Source organism: Chiroxiphia lanceolata, chromosome 10, assembly GCF_009829145.1.
Source record: "Chiroxiphia lanceolata isolate bChiLan1 chromosome 10, bChiLan1.pri, whole genome shotgun sequence".
In the NCBI taxonomy this organism is placed as follows: domain Eukaryota; kingdom Metazoa; phylum Chordata; class Aves; order Passeriformes; family Pipridae; genus Chiroxiphia; species Chiroxiphia lanceolata.
The window spans coordinates 4,812,245-4,832,701 of NC_045646.1; the positions used below are offsets into that span (position 1 = coordinate 4,812,245).

The following is a 20,457-nucleotide window of genomic DNA, read 5'->3' on the forward strand; positions in this document are numbered from 1 at the left end:
TAAAACTCCTCTAAAACAGGATTTTTTAATCTATTTAAGAAGTCCAATTTTCTTTTTATGCTGCTTCACCCCGGCAATTTCTCTCTCCCAAGAAAACCCAAAATACTCAAGTCTAGCTGTTTTTATTGCAATTCTAGGCCTTTTCCCATCACATCTCAGCTGCTGGGGCAGCACTGCCAATGTACAGCAAAGGCAGAACTCAGCCCAAAGCAGTTTGACGCTACAGCCCCCAAAACAGGCAGAAACAACACCAAAGCCAAACGTTCCAACATGATGCTCAGTTGTATTTTCAGTCCATTAATACACATTCATTTACCAGATACAAATGGAGTGGAAAGGAAAGCGATCATTAGCAGGAACAAGGATACAAAACTCAATTCCAGCAGCCTTCACAGAAGGGATATTCAGTGTCACAGCGGCACTGTCGGAAGGGAGGGACGCACGGAGACCTGCGCTCACACCCCAAGTGGAAGCTCTCCTTGTGTGGATTAGTGTAGCTAGAGAGACATGATTTAAAAAACCCCCGAACAACAACATTCCAAAACTGACTTTGACACTTTTTGTCATTTCCCTAGTGTCAGGACTAGGGAAAGATGGAATTATTAAAGAGGAGATTTTATGGAAAGACACTGGAAGGTTAAAAATAGAATAATCACAAATACTGGAAAATACAACAAGAAAGCAGGCAGGGAAAGGAAAATAGGAAAAAAAAGTGACACCCCAAGAGGATCATTGCATTCAGTGGTCGATGTGCAGTTGGTGGGGCTGTTCCACTTTGTTACACTTAGATTTACAGGCTGGCCTTGATTCACTGCCATGACATTATGCTCCCAGTTTAAACTGGGATTCTGCAAAGCTCCTGGTTTCAGCAGGATCTCAGCGGCGCAGAGGAGACTGCTTGTTTGAAACCATCTGCAGTACAAGTGCCACAAACTGTGACAGTGTGTTCATATCTCGTGGGGCACCCAAGAGATGCCAATCTCTGCCCATATCCTGGTCTGGAGACCACTGGCTTTCTTCTCCTTGGCCACCACAGCATCCTACCATGAAAGGCTCTGCTGCTGGTGGAGAGGTGTCAGCTTAGACCAGCATGGATTTGGGTCTCTACATTCTGCAGGAGAGGGAAATGGCACTATCCTACAGGACTATTCAGACTTACATATCAGTGTCTCCACAAATGCAGCTCTGTGCCCAGACAAACCTCCTGACTGTCCTTGCTACAAGTGCACAAGACTCATTACGCTGAAATAACAACAGCAAACCACATCTGGGCTTGATTGTACAGGGATGTTCCCTTGGAAGGAATACAGATACTGTAAATTATTCATGGCAGGGTCCCAGGTAGGCAACACCTGCACCGAGGTCCTCCCAGGGACAGCACCAGGACTGCAAAATCATGCTGTGAAACCTGATCAAAAGAAAGGAAAAGGGGAGCATTGGGGGTTTAATCCAGCAAAGTTCACACCAAGTCAGGGGACAAACTGAGACCGATAAACCAAAAACTGAGCCCAGCACCTTGCAACTGCCATGGAGCACTGGAGTGGTTCTCCTACAAATTATTTTTTAGTACAGTTCTTGCATACGATGACATTTTATCCCTCATTTTTTAAACCATGCATTAACTTCACAGTGAAACATTTATCCAGTCCAACATCTACACAACAAAACATGTATTTTAAAATATCAGACCATTAAAAAAATAAGGAAAGGAGTGTGAGTTCTCAAAGTGGCACATGTTAAAGAATAAATTAAAGGGAAAAGAAGTGTTCTACTCGGGCTGAACTACAAAATAAAGTCTGAGCCTGGGAGAAGTTCTTATTTCCTATAGTTCTTGTTAGAAGAACTTGTTACAAGAAACAGTTGATGTTTCTGGGGTTGCCAGTGCTGGAATCCACAGCACTTGTTACAGCACTGGGTATCTGTGGGCGACCCTCTCTGGTTTGAAGGTGTTGAGCCCACGCTGGTATGATGGACTAAAGTAGTGATTGTTCAGGTGCAGAAATCAACTCTCTCAAGGTGTTCAACCTCAGAGGCTTCTTAATATAAGAAACAAACCTGTAGCTGACAGGACCCACGGAGCCAGCTCCGGACAGCACAGCCCATGGTGTGAACAAGTGGGGCCTCCACCGGGAATGGCTCCAGCCCCATCGTCTGTTTGGGGCGAGCAGTGCTGCATCCATGGGGGATTTGGTGGCCCCACGAGCCCCTAGGGATGTTGGGCTCTCTGCTCCATGCTGAGGCTGCTGTGCACACCCTGCTTGCATTTGAACGTTACTAAATTCCCAGTATCAGAAATTTAGCACCAACACAGGGAAGGGATGCTCAGCATGGCGCCTCTGTTCCTAAAAACCGAAGCCTCCTCCCAGACAGAGAGTCAATGTCAGGCTCTCTGCTACCTCAGTAATGAAAGACCTTCTTAATTAGCACCTTTCCATGTAGAATCAGTCAATTAAATCTCCCTCCATGGCTCTGCTGTGTCACTGGGGACCAGCAGCCATCACATGGTGGGCTGAGTGTTGCAGAACCTGGGTGGTTTTTCCCAACAGCAGCCTGGAAGAGGGGGGAACTTAACACCCCTGGAGTTAGGAAGCCCCAGTAATTAGCTACCTACCACTTTAAAAGACAATGTAAGGATTATTTAACAATTACAAAAACCTTTGCTAATATGAGGACGGGTACAATAAGAGCACTTGGAAGATGACAGGAGTCTTACACTTCAAGGTTCAGTGTACGGGTGGCAGGGTTGAATGCTTCCTTCTCTACTCTGAACACAGATGTGTATGACTGACAGGCTGTAATTGTTTGAAGTCAGCAGCTTTGTTCAAACTAAAACACCTAAAAACATCAGGAGAGAAAAGCTCCGAACCTGATGTGAAATAAGAAGACAACTTTGATCTTTCTTGATCGCAAAAGGTCAGGGCACATATTGCTCTGGCTCTCCAGGGGGTGAACCCAGGTCAGTATTTTTAAGAGAAAAAAAATCAAGGGAACGTACTTCTGTGCTACAGCATGCCAGGTAAAAGCATCAACCCCCTAGACTCCAGTTCATCACATAAAATGCCTGCACATGCACTTCTAACAGGTGAACCAGACCACAGATGCACCAACGAAAAAGGAGTATAACAGGCAACTGCATCTACAAAACACAAGCATAAAACAGTGGAAACTGAAGGAAGGGGCTGAGACTGGGCTGCCCTGGAAGAACATCTGGGGTTGTTCCTTACTCGGGTGATGCAGCAGGTACAGAATTAGCTGGTGCCTCTTTACAGGTCTGAATGCAGGAGGGAATCAGCTAAAATGTGATGCCAGCTGTTTTGGGGATAGGTAGGTGACTGTTGGGATTCTTTTCCAGTTAAAAGCAGGTGAAACTGTTGGAAGAGCCAGAAAAGGAAAAAATAAACTTGCCTGTGAACTAAAACATGGCTTCACCTGGCCTTTTGTCTAAGGAGTGTTGGGCACAGGTATAATCCAGCTAAGGAAGGGATCCCTGGATGCAGGGGCAGCAGAGGAGCTCAGCCTCACAATCCTCCAGATCCAAGTCTCCTCAGGCATTTCTCATGTTCTCTCAGTGTTTGACACAGCACTGCTGACTGCCAGGAACACCTCTAGTTGGAGCTGGACATGAAATCAGGAGACACGGCTCATTGCAGGATGGGAATAGAGATAAGGGCCAGGATGGTGCCCACCATACGAGGTCCTAACCCAGGAACAGTAGTGTTTTTCCCAGGGATGCTGTATTGAACAGCTGTTGTGCTGCACAGGGAGATGCAAAAGAGCTTTGGAAACCATTTTGTAGAAATGGAAAACAGGACTGGGCATGAGGAGTTTTACCTCTGCTTAGGAAGACACGTCCTGCGTGACTGAGCTCAAGATTGTGGCTGGTCTAATAACAAAGCAGAGCAGGGACAAGGCTTTGCCAACTGCTCCCCTTCCCCCTTGCATTCACCCCATCTACAAAACCACGTCAGCTCAGTTTGAGCATGGTGTCAGCTTAATGGCCTTTCTCTTCTTTTAAATAGGGAGGAAAGGGATGGAAATGAAAATCTACCATAAACTGCCAGAAAAATGCATGAACGGAGGGCCCCGAGTGCAGAGCTTGGTTTGTCTCACGCCAGCTTTTGAGTTTCTGTCCCATTACACACGGTGCCTTGCTTTCCTGTGGCTCCAGAGACCTCAGGATTGAGCTGGAACCTTGATCCTCTCCTCAGGAAAACCATCACGCACAGTGGGACCAAACTGACGTGCTGTGTGTCTGCAAAGGCCAGCAAATTCCACTGATTTCCAGCGCCTCTGGCTCCGTTGAGACTGCCCTTTGCCAAGCCTGAGGGCTGCTGATTGCTCCAGCTGCAATAGGAAAAGGGTTTTTTTCTCCCAAAGGGAAGAAGAGACCGAAATTCTGATTCTGATACAAGATTGTTAGTCCGTTTCCACTTAAGAAGGGAAACACCTACACTTGGAAAGCTGTAGGACAGCCCAAGGCAGCAGCAAGGGGCACTTCCCAACAGCACCAGGGCTGCACAACATGCTCCGACAGTGTGTGAAAGGGGTGAGATGGGGGGACTCCAGTGAGCCACGGTGCAGACACCCAAAAGCCTTAAAAGCACACACAGCCCACGACTCCTGCGCATCCACAGCACGATCACAGTACATTTGCAACCACAGGATACAGCTGGCAGTGGTAACAACATCGATTGGGATTGAGTTCCTGTCCTAGGAAGTGGCCTGTGTCCTTTAGATGCCCAGAACGTGCCTGAAGAAGTAACTCCTTCAGAGGTTAAACTTCTCATTTGCCATCATCTCCAAGTCTTTCTGCTCCTCTCCTTTTCTAGTGTCGATTTGCTTCATGTTCCTCCACCAAAATCCCTAAGAAAGGCACGTTAGCTTGGTGGAGATGTTTTTCGCAATAAAAAGCTTCCCGAAATCCCATACTGTTCATCAGCTCTCCTGAGAACAAGACTTTAAAAGGAAAAGCAGTCTGCATCTTCTTAAGTCCAAACCTCCATGGGTACCATGGACTCCTTTGTTCCAACGGAGGGAAGCAAGTACTCTTCCTCCAGAAAACGAAAGGGGAATTGTACTAAAAACCCACGAATCTTTTTTAATTCTTCTGCTGCTTTTGCAGGATCATCATTTGCTAATTTGGGCTTGCTGATGAAATCACGCAGTTGGGTTAAATTATTCACCTGGTCACTGGGAAGGCATCGAAACACCTGATCAAAACAGAAAGGAAGAATGGCCTGTTAGTGTGGGGGAAACGCTGCAATGCAGAGTTCCTGAGAAACACCAAAACATCCAGTACAAATTCCCCAGAATGGGAGTGATTTAACAGCCCAAAGAACGGGGAGGGAAGAGGTGTGTGCCTATCCACGATACCACTAGAGCAAGCAGAGGGGAAGCTCCAAGACTTTTTCTGATCATTGCAAAAGCTCATTAAAAGACAGAAGTAAAATTTGCTCCTGCCCCAGTTACATTGTGGCTGACTACAAGTAATAAGTACTGATACAAACAGAAGGACAAATCAGATCTCCTGCCTTCATGGTGCCACCACATTCTGAGGATGCACAAACTCCAGTTTCTTGTTCACAGCTCTTGCATCCAAATTTACTCGTTCCCTCAAAGCGTCTCTGAAGGTCCAACCTCAGGAGCTGGACCTGCTTTCCCTTGCCCTCTCTGTGCTGCTTTTCCCATTGGCATCTGCTGCCTCCATGTGGGATGGAGAGAGGGGAGAGGCACCACGTTCTTCACCTTATCAAAGATGGTGGCATTGCGAGCTGCTGTGGAAATCCACACCTCCTTGAAGAACTTGTCACATACAGGATCCTGGTGTTCCGGATTGAGATCGGAGCCGCCAAGGACAACCCTGAGAAGACAAGGGGATGGATGCTCAGAGAGGCTGAAGCATTGGGCACTCCCCCTCTTGAGAAATGCCAGGAGATTAGAAGTTTCCTTGGGACCTGCCAAACCCTCCCAGCACCCTCCCACTCCCATCCCCTGTGACAGTCTGCCAACTGAAATGCTGCTCCATTTTCTCCTTTTTTTTTCTGCGCAGTAACTGTCCAGATGGGAAATAGGATGAGGGGAAAAAAAAGAAAAAGAAAAAGGTCTTAGAGAAAAAATGGCAGTGTTGTGGGCCAGATGGCTGCTCCCAGCGAAGAAACTTCCATTAGAAAGTGACATTGCCACCCAAGATTGAGAGACTGTGAAAACGGGATGTGGAGGGGAAATACCACTTGTTTATGAGCTCTGCTAGAGAAATCCTGGAGAAAAACGATCTGTGATGCCAAGGTGCCAAGCTGAGGACAGGAGCAGCGTGAGGAAGGCCAGTGAAAGAGCACCAAAACTGGACTAAATCCAGGCCAGGCAGTGCTAAAATTGTTGGTTTGAAAGGCTGGGGGCACGTGTCACCCTGAGCAAGCCCTGCCTGCATCCCCACTCCCTGCAGCATTGGGCCAGCCCCACGCGTCCCACCTGAAGCAGCGCAGCCGCAGGGACTGGGCAAACTTCCCAGCGCTGTATTCCTCCCCGTCCATCACGGAGGGGACGGTCTCCGTGTCCTGCACGATGATGGCCATCTCGCTGTCCCGCTTCCCCAGCATGCTGCGGTCGTTGATGTTGGCAGAGCCTGGGCAGGGGGAAGAGGGAGCACAGGCAATGCCCCACTGCTGCACGAGAGCTCCCACACACCCTCCATCACCACCCGCCACCCCCAGGCCCTCCACAACCCTCAGCTCCATGGGGACCATCCATCACTAGGGAAAATCCCAACCAGAGGGCTTCCTTCTGGAAACACAAACCCTGAGTGACGGGATTTGGTGGAGAGGGAAAAAAACCCCAAACCACTAATTTTTGCAGGATTCAACAGCTCCAGGCTGGGCAGAAGGTTAAATCACAGCCATGCCCAGGCCAACATTTTCAAAAGTTTACTCTCTCTGTAACTTCCCAGATGCTTCTGCTGAAGGAGCCACAGCTTTAAATGTCTTAACTGCATTTGGTTTGGATGCCAAGTTACCTGAGACAGGATGGGCTCTGTGGGTAAATCACAGAATCCCAGAATGGTTTGAGTTGGAAGGTACCTTAAGACCATCTCATTCCAACCCCCCTTCCATGGGCAGGGACACCTTCCACTACACCAGGTTGCTGTGGAAGGCTGTGCCTTTCAAGGGGGTTCTGCTCAAGACCAGCTAAGCCTTTGTCCCCCAAAGAGGTTTCTCTGTCCCACACAGCCAGTAGAAGGCAGGGGGTGGGGGAAAAGATCTCCAGACAGAGTCGTAAGAGACCCTCGTGGCAGCAGTTAGCCATTAAGCCTTCCCAGGGACTGGATTAACTCCAGGGGAGCTAACACCTCCAGAGGAAAAACAAGCTAAGCCCCTCTCCTTCTTTTCACCTCCTGCACAGTAGCCCCAAGAACATCTAATTTCTGTGCACTCTCTTATGTGAAAAAGGGATGACACTGGCGCCCTATCCCCTCACCACCCAGATGGATGCAAATGCTGTGTAAAAATCCATCCTCGGGCTTATAGGTATAAAAAATAGAAATTCAGAGCTGTCCCAGGCCCCCAGACCATCCCAGTTGGAACAACACTTCTCCTGTTTTAGTATCAAACCACCTCTGAGCTGTTGTGCACACTGGAGATGGGATCCGGCCCCTGAGAGGGTGCCAGAGCAGCAAACCTCACCACAGGTCATCTGAGACCACAGGCTGGATCACTGCTTTGAAGTGGGGGAGTATTTTGAGTCTTGCAAAATCTGGTATTAAATTATTTGTTGGCAAAGTTTTCGTTGCTGATATAACAGCTCAAAAAGGGCTTCTTTAAAGAAACAGGCTGAAATTCTGCTTTTCTGCTGCAGTGTGGAACTCTGAGCCTGAACACTCTTGTCTTTGCTTCATGTTCTCATAATAAATATGGTAAGAGAAATGGATGAAATAATATCTATTACTCCTTATAGCATATTGCCCCATTCTTAGGAAATAGAGCTGATACATGACACATGTTGTCCAAACCTTCCAAATTTTACGGCACATTCTGTTCTTTCAGGAACAGATGACAAGTCTCACAAATCTTCCTGCTCGAGCAGAGTTTGATACAAGACAGATGGACAATATTCCCTGCACTGGGATTCTCTTCACGGTTACACACAGATTTAAAACCATTTTAGAAAAACAAATTAAATGACAGCCCTCCGAATCCCTTCCTCCCTCGTGATGAATTTATGAGGTTGGGTTTTGGGTTTGTTTTTTTTTAACAGAAAAATATTTCTCAGCAAAGAAACGACAACACAGAAAAGCCCATGGAACCACAGCCTGCACTGTGCATGGGGATGGGAAGGGATTGATCCAGGTACAACCCAGTGGTCCAAATCCTTCCTGCAAGCTCCTGCTCACCGATTATAACCGTGTTGTCATCAGCAATGAGCAGTTTGCTGTGCACATAGATGAGCTCCGTGACTAGTTTTCCTTCCAGCTCTGCATATGTTCGAAGTCCACAGAATGATATGTAGTTTATCCACTTATCTCCAACTGAAAATTAAAAGACAACAAAACCAATGGGATGAGGGAGGTGGAAGAGAAAAGGAAAAGACCCTCTTTACATAAAGACCCACATAAATAACAGTTCGCTTTTCACTTAAAAAAAAAACAACAAACAAACAGATAATGGAAATAAGTTTCTTTAAAAATAGACTTCAAAAGCTGCCTGTGGGCTCTCAGTGCTGCTCTGATCTGCTGCCTGCTCAGAGACTTCCACTTCAGCGAGAATGACCCCAATCTCCCTGGCACAGCACACAAGGGTCTGAACATCTTAAAATAACTGGACTCTGCGACTGTTTTTCTGCAGATCCTGCAGAAAGGAGGCCGGAAGCAGGTGTTTTGTCCATGCACAGTATGGAAAATGTGTCCTACTTGTGTGCAGGTCAGATTTACACCAAGACCTAGAACGAATGAGGCATTATGCACGCTCCTAGAGTTTGTGATACGTGGGTTTTCATGGTACTCTGATTCCCAGCAGAGCAAATTCCAGCAGGCATCCTCGTGGCAAGGAAGCAACTCAGCGTCCTGCTTAGGCAGGTTTTTCTCTAAATGTTTCACAACTGCCAGAAGCAAACCCTGGGTGGGATTCACAGGGGATGCTGAGGGCTCATCGCTCCCAGAAGCGTGACCCCTCTCAGGACATTTTCCAAACAACACAATCCCGAGCAGCTGCAACTGTGCCGTGCTCCTCCCTGGGGTGCTCCCCTCCTCCGGATCGGGGCTCCATCCAGGCATGAAGTCTGACAAGTGGCCATGGCTCACATGACCCAACAGACCTCGCCATGGGATGATGGTTCGGAAGGAGGTGGATCACAGCCCCGTGAGTCCAGAGCATGTGCTGTATTACGTGTTACAGCAGTAACAAGACTAAACAACACAGAGGAGAGGAATAAAGCTCTTACCACCCTCTGCCTTCAGCTGAGCCAGGATTGAGTTTTCTCCTCGGCACATGGTCCTGGAAAGAAGGTAGGTAGCCATCAGCACCACTGCGACTCGAGGCAGCAGCATATGCTGGAGCAGAACCAGGCAAGGTAAATCACAAACACATATGCCTCTCAAATACCCCGTGCAAGCAGGAGAAACAGGGTGCTTCCAGAGCACATATTTTTCCCAAATAACTGTTGATACATCAAGGACTGCTCATTTTCTAATGGAGCTCGTACCAACCCAGCATAGAAGCTGGGGAGCATTTTTGCAATGATGGTAAACGTGTGACAAACAGAGCTGCTACCCTGTGTGCCACTGGATGTGCCTCTGTGTTCAGAATGTGAAATCATGTTAAGAAAAAACATCAACACGTGCAGAATGCTGGGTCAGGGAGTTTGTGGGATAATGGTTGGGCTGGAAAAGCCACAGCTGGCATCTCACTGAGAAACAACCAACCCATGGGCAATTTCTCAAGACTAATGGTTGTCCTTGCAGAAAAAAGCTTAGGCAGAAGGGTCTGGTTAGGGGGACATTTCCCCATTCTGGTTAGGGGGACGTTTCCCTGTTCTGGTTAGGGGGACATGCTGCTTCCTTCCTGCCCCACTCATCCTTCTGGAGGTGCTGCAGGACACCTGCAGACCAGGGAGAATTCACTCTGGGGGGAGCAGCAGTCTCCATAGGCTGACTGTGCCCTGGCCATACCATAACACAGCAGCTTTCCAGTAAAAACATTTTGCCTTGGGCCATTTTGCTTTCCTCTACAGCCTGTTCCCAGCACAAGGGCTACCTGGCACTGCTGCTTTTCAATCCTTGCCATGAGACCAGATGGGTTGCAAGTGCCCCCCCAAACATCCATCCCAGAGCAGGGGAGTCGCAGTGGGGAAGATGCCACTTCCTTCATGGGGCCAGTGGGCAGAGCCAGGCCAAGTATTGGCCAAAAAGACAGATTTGGAGACAAATCCTGGTCAGCAAGTCCTGGCTGGATCAGCTAAATCATAGAATGATTTAGGTTGGAAGGGACCTTAAAGGTCATCTTGTTCCAACTCCCCTGCCATAGGTTGCCCAAAGACCCATCCAACTTGGACACGCTGATGGCAGGTGGGGTCTTGAGGACCCCCCACAGCAGGGGGAGGTGTCCAGGGAGGTCTCCAACAGCCCTGCAGTACCTGTAGTTGAAGTGCATGATGGCCTGCAGTGCGTTCCCCCCACCAGTCGAAATGTCTCCTTCAAACCCAGGCAGCAGCGGGATCACCACGTACACTCGGAAACGCTTGTTTTCCCTGAAACGATAGTTTGGGGGAGTAACAGCCTGGAAATGTTACAGCTTCATACAAGGTGAAATCCCCTTGGTTTCACTTCCCCATGGTGACCGACTTGGTTTCCACCCAAGGCTACCAGATAAGTTTTAAGGGAGCAAAGTGTCAAGTGGATTTCCAGTTTCAGGTCTTCATCACCCACCATCAGTACTTCCATAAGTGCTCCTTCAGGAGGAGAAGGAATAATTTACTCTCAGCAGACAACAAAAGAAGCTAAAGGAAAAGAACCACATTTTCATGGATGTTCAAGGGAAGGCTAAGTATTTTACAGATTGTGTCTGCCACTACAGAAGTTTGTTTGAGAACCTCAGTAGCCCAGTCTTGCTGACACTGGTGCAGACTGGACCACACAACTGCCTGGCACGGCACAGTGAAGGTCACAGAGCCATCAGGCAGAAATCCACAATCTAACCTGACATTCCACTGCCTCCTGGTTTTCAGAAATTAAGAAACATCACATACAAAAGGTGGAAAAAACTCAAGGCACAAGCGAAACATTGATCATTCGTGGAAGGCAAGTATGTCACTGATACATCAAATGCCACAAAAATTCAGTTCCAGAGTTCCCCAGACTTATCCGTATCCTAATCGTGATCCCATTTGGAATAAAAGCTACAACCACGGCACTGCTTGGGGCTTTTCTCAAAGCCGACCCCTGGGTTTTCTCCACTGACCAAAGCCAGATGCATCTGCTCTGCCAGCACTTCCTGTCCTACACCCAGAAGGAGGAGGAGGAGGATGATGCTCCATGGAAAGGTGCTGCCACTAGATGGCAAACACAGTTTAAGCAGCACAAAATTGCTTTGGGAGCAGCAGGCTGAGGATAAGCCAGTCCGAAGTGTTTGTTAGAAGTATTTCTTCCCAGAGCAAGCCGTGCCTGTGAATTTAAGGGTGTGGCAAATGTGAAGCACTGGGGTCCCATCTGAGCTGTGAGGGAGAGAGTGAGGACCCGAGTCTCTTTAATTTCAACCAATGCTTTCTGCTATCTGTGCTGTGCACTGCGGACTGGCTTTAGTTTGCCAGCAGAGCTCAGAAACAGTTAGTGAGGACTTACCCATACAAAAGAGACTATGAAACCAAGTCTGTTTATATCATGAAAGAGATCTACAAACAAAAGCATTCCCCGAAAAGCAACTTGTTTGTCTAAGGTCAGTGTTTATGAAACTGGTTAGAGAGCCACCCATGAAAAAAAGAGGAAACCAAGAAAAGAACATTATTAATAACATCAGTAAAAAATATTTAGTCTAGAAGAGTGAGAAGTATACAGGCTTCACTAGAGACTTTAATTTACAGTTAAACATCTGTGTGTCACCTACGCTGTTTTCCTGGGGCAGTTTGGAACATGAGCATTATGATACAAACCATTTAGGTCTGAATTTACTTCTAATCTTAGGCAATGCCAAGCACTCTGGAGCGTGAAGAATTTGAACTTATATTCAGTGAGGAATCACCAACATTAAGCTGGCATAAAATTCGAGTACTGGCATAAAATTGGAGTAATACAGAAGTGAGCACCACATCTGGAAATGGGTCACTGAAGAATCTGTGTTAGACTTTTTAGTATCCGGACAGAATGACACCCATTACATAAACTTTATATAACAGGAAAATCTTAACAGATTACTCAGAGAATTTGCTGCTACCTCAGCAGCATTGCTAATAGCAGGCAACTGATGCAAAGTTCCCCAAAGGCAGGAAAGGTAATCCAGAGTGGCTTCCCAGGGGAATGCTGATCAGCACAGAGATCATCGAATCCTAGAATGGTTTGGGTGGAAGGGACCTTAAAGCTCATCTAGTCTCAACTCCCCTGCCATGGGCAGGGACACATTCTCTGGGCAACCTGTGCCAGCACCTCACCACTCTCACAGTATAGAATTTCTTCCCAATATCCAATCTAACCCTGCCCTTTTTCACTTAAAGCCATTTCCCCTTGTCCTATCACACATGCCCTTGTCTGAAGTCCCTCTCCAGCTCTCCTGCAGCTCCTTTAGGCACTGGAAGGTGCTCTAAGATGCCATGTCCAGCTGCCTGAGAGCCTTGAGGTTGCAATGCAAACACCAGCAACACCATTTTCAGCAGCACTGGCACCACTCCTCATTTACCCTGGGTGAGAAAATCCATCCCATATTTTCATCCTTAGCTAATTTCAATTAATTTGGGCTATGAATTGCAGCTCACACGGATCACAGGAAACTCCACCCTTGTTGTTAATGGCACAGCAGATAACACCCGGGCCCTCCCAGTTAGAATAGTGCTCCTCTTTCCATAGTGCCTCCAAACAAAGCCTGGCTCGTAGGAGCTTCAGAGACCTTGCAGATACCTCCCACGCCCCAGTGGCTGACTCTATCAGGTTGGGTGCCTTTACCCAAGTAAGGAATTTCCATGCTCAAGTGCCAAAAAAGCAAAATTTCTGTGACCCTGGAGAGAGCACATCTGGGAAAACAGCCCCTTCAAAGCTCTGGACAACTACAATATGGAAAAAATAATTCGTGCAAGAAGTATCTTCCTTTGTGCATGGTGAAAAAGCACAAGAGAGATGAAAGGAAGAAATTTAGGAAGTTTTCTGTATATCAGCCCAGCAAGATCAGGGTACAGTTTTAGACCACAAAATATAAAAGAGAGACTCTAGGGGAGCAACCTTAAGCATGGCTGCCTAGGATCAAAGTGAAGACAAGCTACTACTTGTGGCATTAATGTTATCACAGGTTCAGGTGTGCTGAAGCAAAAAGAGTGCCTAAAATGTGGTTGGATTTGATCCATTCAGGAACAAATGATGGTCCCCTTGCAATGGCTGGAGGTTGTGAACACCCTCTAGCATGTACTAGAAAGAGTTATTCAAACAATAGCTGAACCCTGCAGTCAAATCCTCAAAATGTCTTTGCTTCTCCCATTTGAAGCCAATCCTCTCTATAGATGATTTAAATAAACCACAAATCCCAGTTCACCGTTCCCACTCATTCACTTGCCTGACCACCCAGTTGAAGGCAGGTTGGCTGTGAAGCAAAGGTGTCACTGAACCAGAGCTTAAAGGACTTGACTTTAAACAAGTTCCATAGTTAAAAATACATTTGCATCAGGCTAAGTCCAGAAAACCACTTTCTGGCTGCAAAGAAACCACTAAGGAGTTTCACCGCTGTGAACGCAAGCAGATGTTCGACTGCATCAGTTCTGCACTGGCACAGCTATTGTACAGCTGTGTCCATTAAGGTGTTATTTTGCACCACACTATGGAAATGCATCTGGAAGACTTCCACTGCCTTGTTAAGAACAGGTTACCTGTGAGCTTTAAGAATCCTCTGAGCAATCGCATCGCCGATCTTGTTCCAGACAACTTTGTCATCAGCACAGCTAATAAAAAACTGGTTCTGCAGGAAAAGCAAGCAAAGCTACTGTCAGATGCTGCCAGCAACCAACCAAAAATACTTGCAAGCTTTGTTTCAGACCAAGAGCAACTAAAGATAGCTGGGTTTGTGTGCCATTGGAGTGGAGGCTTTTTTTAATTATGATTAAATGATATGTGTGTCTGTGCTTGTTTAAGGAATGAATTGGTCCTTATTAATCACACTCCTTAGAAAGTTCATGTAAAGAGCAACCTAAAAAGAGGCTAAAAAAAAAAAATAAAAGAAGAGAATAAGCATCTCCATTCAGCCAGCACTGAGTGTCACTCTGACACAAGAGATTCCTGCAGCTGAAGGCTGAATGGATGAAGAGCAGCCCTGTGAGTAGGAGGTTTGGGCATGCACAGGGGACACTGCAAAGCCACAGAGGAGACAGGAAGACTATTGCACAGGCCATGAAAGCTGCTGGCAATTTTGTAAATAGCCTTATAAAGGAGAGGTCTATTTTTTCCACCTCCTGGTCAGAAGGCTGTCAGGGTAAAACCCATCAATTTGGGCTGAAGACCACTGAAGTTGATGGAGCTCTCTAAATTCATAAAAAATTAAGACCAAACCTCAAGAAGTAGAATGACCCTCCTGATGGAGGCAAGCCATGCCCAGAGGATCAGGACCCTCCTGCTTTCCTCCACTGCCACTCACTTCTATGTAGATGTAGTGCTTGCTGTTCTCTATCACGCTGATGTAGGCTTTGTGGATGGACTCCTCGTGGTATTTGATGCCAGCTGACCAGTCAGCAGCAGAGCGGATCACCTGGAGAGCAAGAGAATAACACCTTCAGCTCAGCCTACCCAGAACAGCAACACAGCACAGGAGCTGAATTACTCGAGAGGCAATGCTCTGCCCTGGTAGTGTTCACTAAATTTCACTAAATAAGGTAATACATGCAACATTCGTGCTGCATTTGTAATCAGGAGAAAGAACATTCAAAAATTGTATTAATGCTTAATCTTTTGATTAAAGACATCAGTGCCCTGTTCTGTTGCTGTGTTCCTGCTCTCTCCCACCTGAGCACGTCCAGATGCAACAGAAGCAGCACAATGAAATTTTGTTCTTGCTTAAGGGCTTATGATAAACTGCTTTTAAAACAACCTGAATTTCCAAGCTTTAGGTGTGCACATCCCATCAGTGACCTCCTGCCCAGCACTTCAAAGCTGGCCTCCAGCTGGGTCAGTGTGTTTTTCCCACAAACAGCCTGTACACAATTGTACACTCAGTCTGATAACACAGGCCGTGTATCTTTGTCCTCAGCACTCCAGATCATTTGTTTCTTCTGCCAAATTCTTGCACAAGCCAACCCATTTGTGATTATATGACTTTTAAAATTTACAGTTCAGCTGCCCACATTCATTTATTAGTTTTTACTGGAAATCCACTTTTAAAGTGGATCCTGCAAAATGCCCTGGGCATGTTCTACCCCTCCCTCCTGCAGTTTTTGTGCAAGAGAGCCAAACCAATATGAGAAACAACCTTTGTTCGTGCTCTATGCCAGGCTGAGCAAGCCCCACAGTGACCAGCATTCTGTTCCCCCCAGCAAGACATGCTGTGGCACCTCCTCCTCCTGAACTTTGAGTCAAGAGGAAGCCACACTATGCCCCAAGTGATGTCTTCCTAGATGGAAATGTAGTTTTTAATTAAGTGTTGGCAGAGTATGTGCTTGGGGGAAACAATTACTCATGATTAGCCTCTGTCTTTAAACATTGTCAAGACAAAACCATAGAAACAATAGCCTTAAAAATATCTCAATACAGCCATTATACCAGCACTTGGGGCCAGTCCCAGACAGGACAAGATCCAAGCGCTGAGGATCTGTGAAATGTGTGTGTTAGAACACGCAAAATCCTGATCTCTTGGGATCAACCACATGGGGGGATCAACCACTTCTTTCCTTGGAAATCCCTCCCATGGATTTCTTCTAATTCTCTGTGTCCAGCTCCATGTTACTCCCTCTGTTCCCCCAACATCCCTGATACCCTGTCCCTGAGCTCTGCTGGCCGTGGCATGGCTGATGACTCTCAAGGGCTAATTAATTACCAGTAAGAATCAGCAGGTAAGGATTTGGCCCTTTGGTCCAGGTGCTGCTTTCCTGAACCAAATCAATCCTCTTGTCTCCGGAGCACCTCTGGAAGTGGCACTGATGGGCACTGCTGTTAAGGAGCACACGACTCCTGAGCTAACTCCTTCACCTGGACAGAAGGAGTTTTCTCCCAGAGGTCACTGAAAAACAGACCCTGCAACTCTCCTATTTGACTGCTCTCTTGGCCAACAGGAGGGAGCACTCCTTTCCAGCACCATGGCTTCCCAGCACATCATCCACCTGCCCTTCCCTGCCTTCCTCTTCACTCCTCCCCACCCCAGGCTGCCTGCTGTTACAGAGCCATCATCCCTCTGCCTCATCCCAAAACAATGTCATGGCTCATTCCAAAAAGCTGGCACAGCATCACTCAAAAAGCTTATGTCAGGTGCAACCTCAAATCCATGCGTGGAGGGAAGAAGAGGTGTCAGAAGGTGCTGGCTGGGACAGCAGAATGGGTGTAAAGTGTTCCAGCTTGGACTTCAAAGCTATTTTTAATAATTTTAAAAGGTCTGCAGCCATAGGGCAGGTGAGGAGGTGGCAGGACAAGACCACCAACAGTAGCATTGCATGGGTGCAGCATGCATCCCAAGAACCAAAGCTGTGGCACTCACAGACACATACACACACCTGGAAAGTTTCTTAAACAGGTCTTCCCATACCACTGATGTTCCATCTCACACTTTTGGGCATCTCCCCTTCCCTGTCAAAGTATTTAAAGTGAGCTAGTTCAAACCCAACCTATCTCCTAGGGAGAAAAGGCCTCACACTGCCCAGCAGAGCACCTCCCATCCAGAGCTGGCGTCTTTATGCTCCTGCCTCTCCCCTCCCCTCCCCTCCCTTAAGCCTCTCAATAGCTTGTCATCCCTTTAACTTCTCTAACTGATACAGGGATAATAAATGCGATGTTTGCTGAGGGCTAGTGCTTAAACCCCAAACAATCTGAGCTCTCACACAGACTTCAAAGAGGTAAGGGCGTTAGCTGCTGCCAGAGCATTAAATTTTCATTGCATTTCCATCAGGAACGGGATGATGTTGCCTCACCACGTCACATCTTTTGCAACGCTGGCTTTGGCAGATAACTGCAAACTCTGGAGTGGAAATAGAGAGATGGAAAAAAACCTGGCACTGCCTCTGGCAAATGGCTATTTGACTCCTGCAAGAATCAATGTACTCTTGCAAAAAGCACATTGCTGTTGCTAGCAAAGCCCAGAAGTTCAAATGAAAAAAGATGAGAGACCATTTCTGACTCCTTTTCTTCCTTCCCAGACTGTACCTCCACAGCCTTTCCCACGCACACTGCATTCATCCTCCCTGCCTAGGGGAAAGCCCTTGTCAGTGCTGCTCCTGCTATCCCCACCCTCCAAATATCCTGCTCCTCTCCTCTGACAAAGGAGAGCAAAACCAGATGGTACAACGAGGTTGGAATCTGTTGCTGACAGGTCAGTGGTTCAGGCTTGCAGCAACGTTGCAGTCCCCATGGATCTTTTGTGTTCTCCCTTCCTCTGATCTGCCCACAATTGAAGACAGATTTGCAAACAAGGCTCAGAAACAAGAAACACAGCAGCCAGGCTTTCCTCAATCACCCCACAGCCAAGGACAGTCCTGGGATGATGGATTTTACCTTAGGGCAGTAACTTCTGCCTATAAAGTCCCTATACAGCATCAAAATGAAGATAATATGAGTTTGGTTGTTGGCCAGTCACAGGATATAATATCAGAATAGGAACAATATTGCTCTAGTTTTTCTGGATTAAAAAGCTGGTGAAAGATTTTAGGATATCTGCTTATTTCTGCACTGGACTGTACCAGTGAAAGGAGATGTGAGCACCTACAACCCTCAGCTGTGAAACTAATAAAGGACAGGCAAGAGGTTGATATTCCCATGACCAGAGGAAAGAAGCCACACAAGGGTGCCTTGATGCACACCCTGAAAGCTCCAGAGGAAGGCAACTGGGAAGGGGAGTTCAGATCCAGGCTGCAGGTGTCCTGTCTCCCCACCTACTGCATCAACCAAATCTGAAACCTCCATCTGGAGGAGAGCCTGAGTCACTCATGGTCCCACAGCGCAACTTCAGGGATGTTCATCTGGGGACTGATGGAAACCAGGCCAGTGTGGGCATTATGGAGCAGACAGTCAAAATTTCATGCAAATCCCTGCCTCTGAGCTCGAGGAGGTCACCCAGAAACCATAACCCAGCTGCAAGCAGCCTGGGGACCTACAGCCAGGCAGGGCAGATAAGCCCCCCTCACTGCTTCCATGGGGCTTGGTGCTCCAAGTGCTCTTCCCCACCAGTTTTCCCTCATACCAGGAAGGCTGGTACATAGCAGGACAACATGTTTTCACCCTAATATCATCTAGTTTTATTTATCTGGCTACATGCAGGGCTGGGCTACTCTGACAGATCTCTAAAAGCTGCAATTTGACATAAATTAGCAATGAGCAAGGTAGCTTCAAATGAATAATTTACAAGACAAACCTGCTCCTTTTTTGCTGTTTATGGCATCACTGAGAACAGCCCCTCATTTCCTGGATGTATCAGTTATTTGCAATGCCCCAGAAATGTGCTGGCCAGGCTAGTTTTCCAACAGCTCCCCCATCACTCAGCACCAGCAGCTGGGGCATTCCACAGTCATCATTTGAGCTTCATCCTCCTCTCCCATGGGCTGATGCCCTGAGCCAGCAGCTCTGCAGTATGGACTGAAGGGAAGTTGAATCTATGTTGTTCTCAGTCTAATTTCTCCTTTGAGAACTGCTTCCAGTTCTGTAATCAGCAGAGCTTAACTTTTTGCTACAGCAAATCCCATGATTTAAAAGTTGCAGCTTATCTTGTGGTTAGAATGTGCTCAGGGGACACAAGCCCCATCACTTCCATGAGAACAAAATTTCCCAAGAAGCTGGTGTCACAAACACAGCCAGGGAGGCATTTACAGCCACAAGGAAGCACACTGATTCCTGAACGAGGCTATTTCCCAACAAGCTGCAAGCATTGCTTTGGAGGCTGATGTAAAACACCCCAGACTCCTGAAACAAGATCCCTGTGCTGGCCATGCAGGGAGGAGCAGACAATGCCCTGGCAACCCACAAACCCAGAAAAAAGCATCTTATTTCACTAAACTTTCCCAAATGTTGCTGTTTTCTGGGCAGACCACTCCTTACAAAGAGCAAAAGCATGCATTTTTCCTGGTTTTGGTCTAACTACTCTTACTTCATACATCTTTTATCCACACAATGGTTTTGCTGCTTCAGCATAACTATTTTGACTTTGTACTCTTCAACAAGTTCGTAGCAGGAGTATTTAATACATGCACCCAATAGAGGTAACTGGGTTTTAAATAGAGGTATCTTGGCAATTCTGACTGTGAGGATGATTGTCACAAATGAGACTGTGGGCTGACTGTGTGGAACTGCACAGGATCCACAGGGTTGCCTGGCTGCCTAATAAAATGCAGATGAAGTTCAAGGCAGAAAACAACAGCCCCAAGACTCCACTTAATGCTGGGCTCTTGCTGACCACTGCCCATCTCAGTGAGGCCTCAGGGTCTGGTATACTGCTCTAAGATCTGAGATAAACACTCAGTGACTCAGTAACCTCAACCCATCAGGCCTTCCCAAATCATAAAAAACAAATGTTAGGTGCTAGATGAAGAGCAGCAGAAAACAAACCAGAAAACTACACAGCTATATGAAGTCATGGTGTTTCCACAACTTGAGTACTGCATACAGCTTAGTCCTCTTATCTCAAAGGTGGAGGTATAAATTAATGCTTCTCTACTGAAGGAGTTGCATTATTTTATTGTAATTGAGGATCTGAGCACCTAATCTGTGAGTTAAATGAAATAAGAGTTTTGCATTTTATAATTCAAGTTTTGCAGAGGGTCTGTCAGGAATCAACACTTCCTTCTAGGATGATGCAGAACAAGCTCTCACAAGAGTATATGAGCAGGAGACTATCAACACCCACCTGGACTGTGGCAGGAACAGCATCAGGCACCTGATACTTCAACTCATTAGCAGTTTGCTGAGATTTTGGCAACAGGAATGGGTAGGACAGGGATCGATATTTGGGCTTCATAATCTGAGCAGGGGAAAAAACAGATAAAAAAATCCTTGAAGAGATTGCAACTTATCACAATAACATAAAGAAATAAAATGCATGCCTACAGAGGGTATGTGGATGATGCAGGGCTGTGTTTATCTCCATGCCCCCAACAGTG

The 20,457-nt window shown here is 46.9% G+C and overlaps 1 protein-coding gene across 2 annotated transcripts in view; it reads right to left on the reverse strand.

Annotated features, from left to right (window-relative positions):
- Nucleotides 1–259: 259 nt before the first annotated feature.
- PLD1 (phospholipase D1) overlaps nucleotides 260–20,457 on the reverse strand; it is a 62,415-nt gene continuing 42,217 nt past the window's right edge. The window contains exons 19-27 of one of the 2 annotated variants that reach the window (XM_032697690.1): nucleotides 20,205–20,318; nucleotides 14,808–14,918; nucleotides 14,047–14,135; nucleotides 10,621–10,734; nucleotides 9,430–9,482; nucleotides 8,384–8,518; nucleotides 6,469–6,622; nucleotides 5,746–5,860; nucleotides 260–5,210 (exon numbers count right to left, since the gene is read on the reverse strand). In XM_032697690.1, coding sequence (XP_032553581.1) covers nucleotides 4,986–5,210; nucleotides 5,746–5,860; nucleotides 6,469–6,622; nucleotides 8,384–8,518; nucleotides 9,430–9,482; nucleotides 10,621–10,734; nucleotides 14,047–14,135; nucleotides 14,808–14,918; nucleotides 20,205–20,318 — 1,110 coding nt within the window. In that variant the 3' untranslated portion in view covers nucleotides 260–4,985. The remainder of the gene's footprint in view (nucleotides 5,211–5,745; nucleotides 5,861–6,468; nucleotides 6,623–8,383; nucleotides 8,519–9,429; nucleotides 9,483–10,620; nucleotides 10,735–14,046; nucleotides 14,136–14,807; nucleotides 14,919–20,204; nucleotides 20,319–20,457) is intronic. The other variant, XM_032697691.1, reaches the window with a different exon arrangement.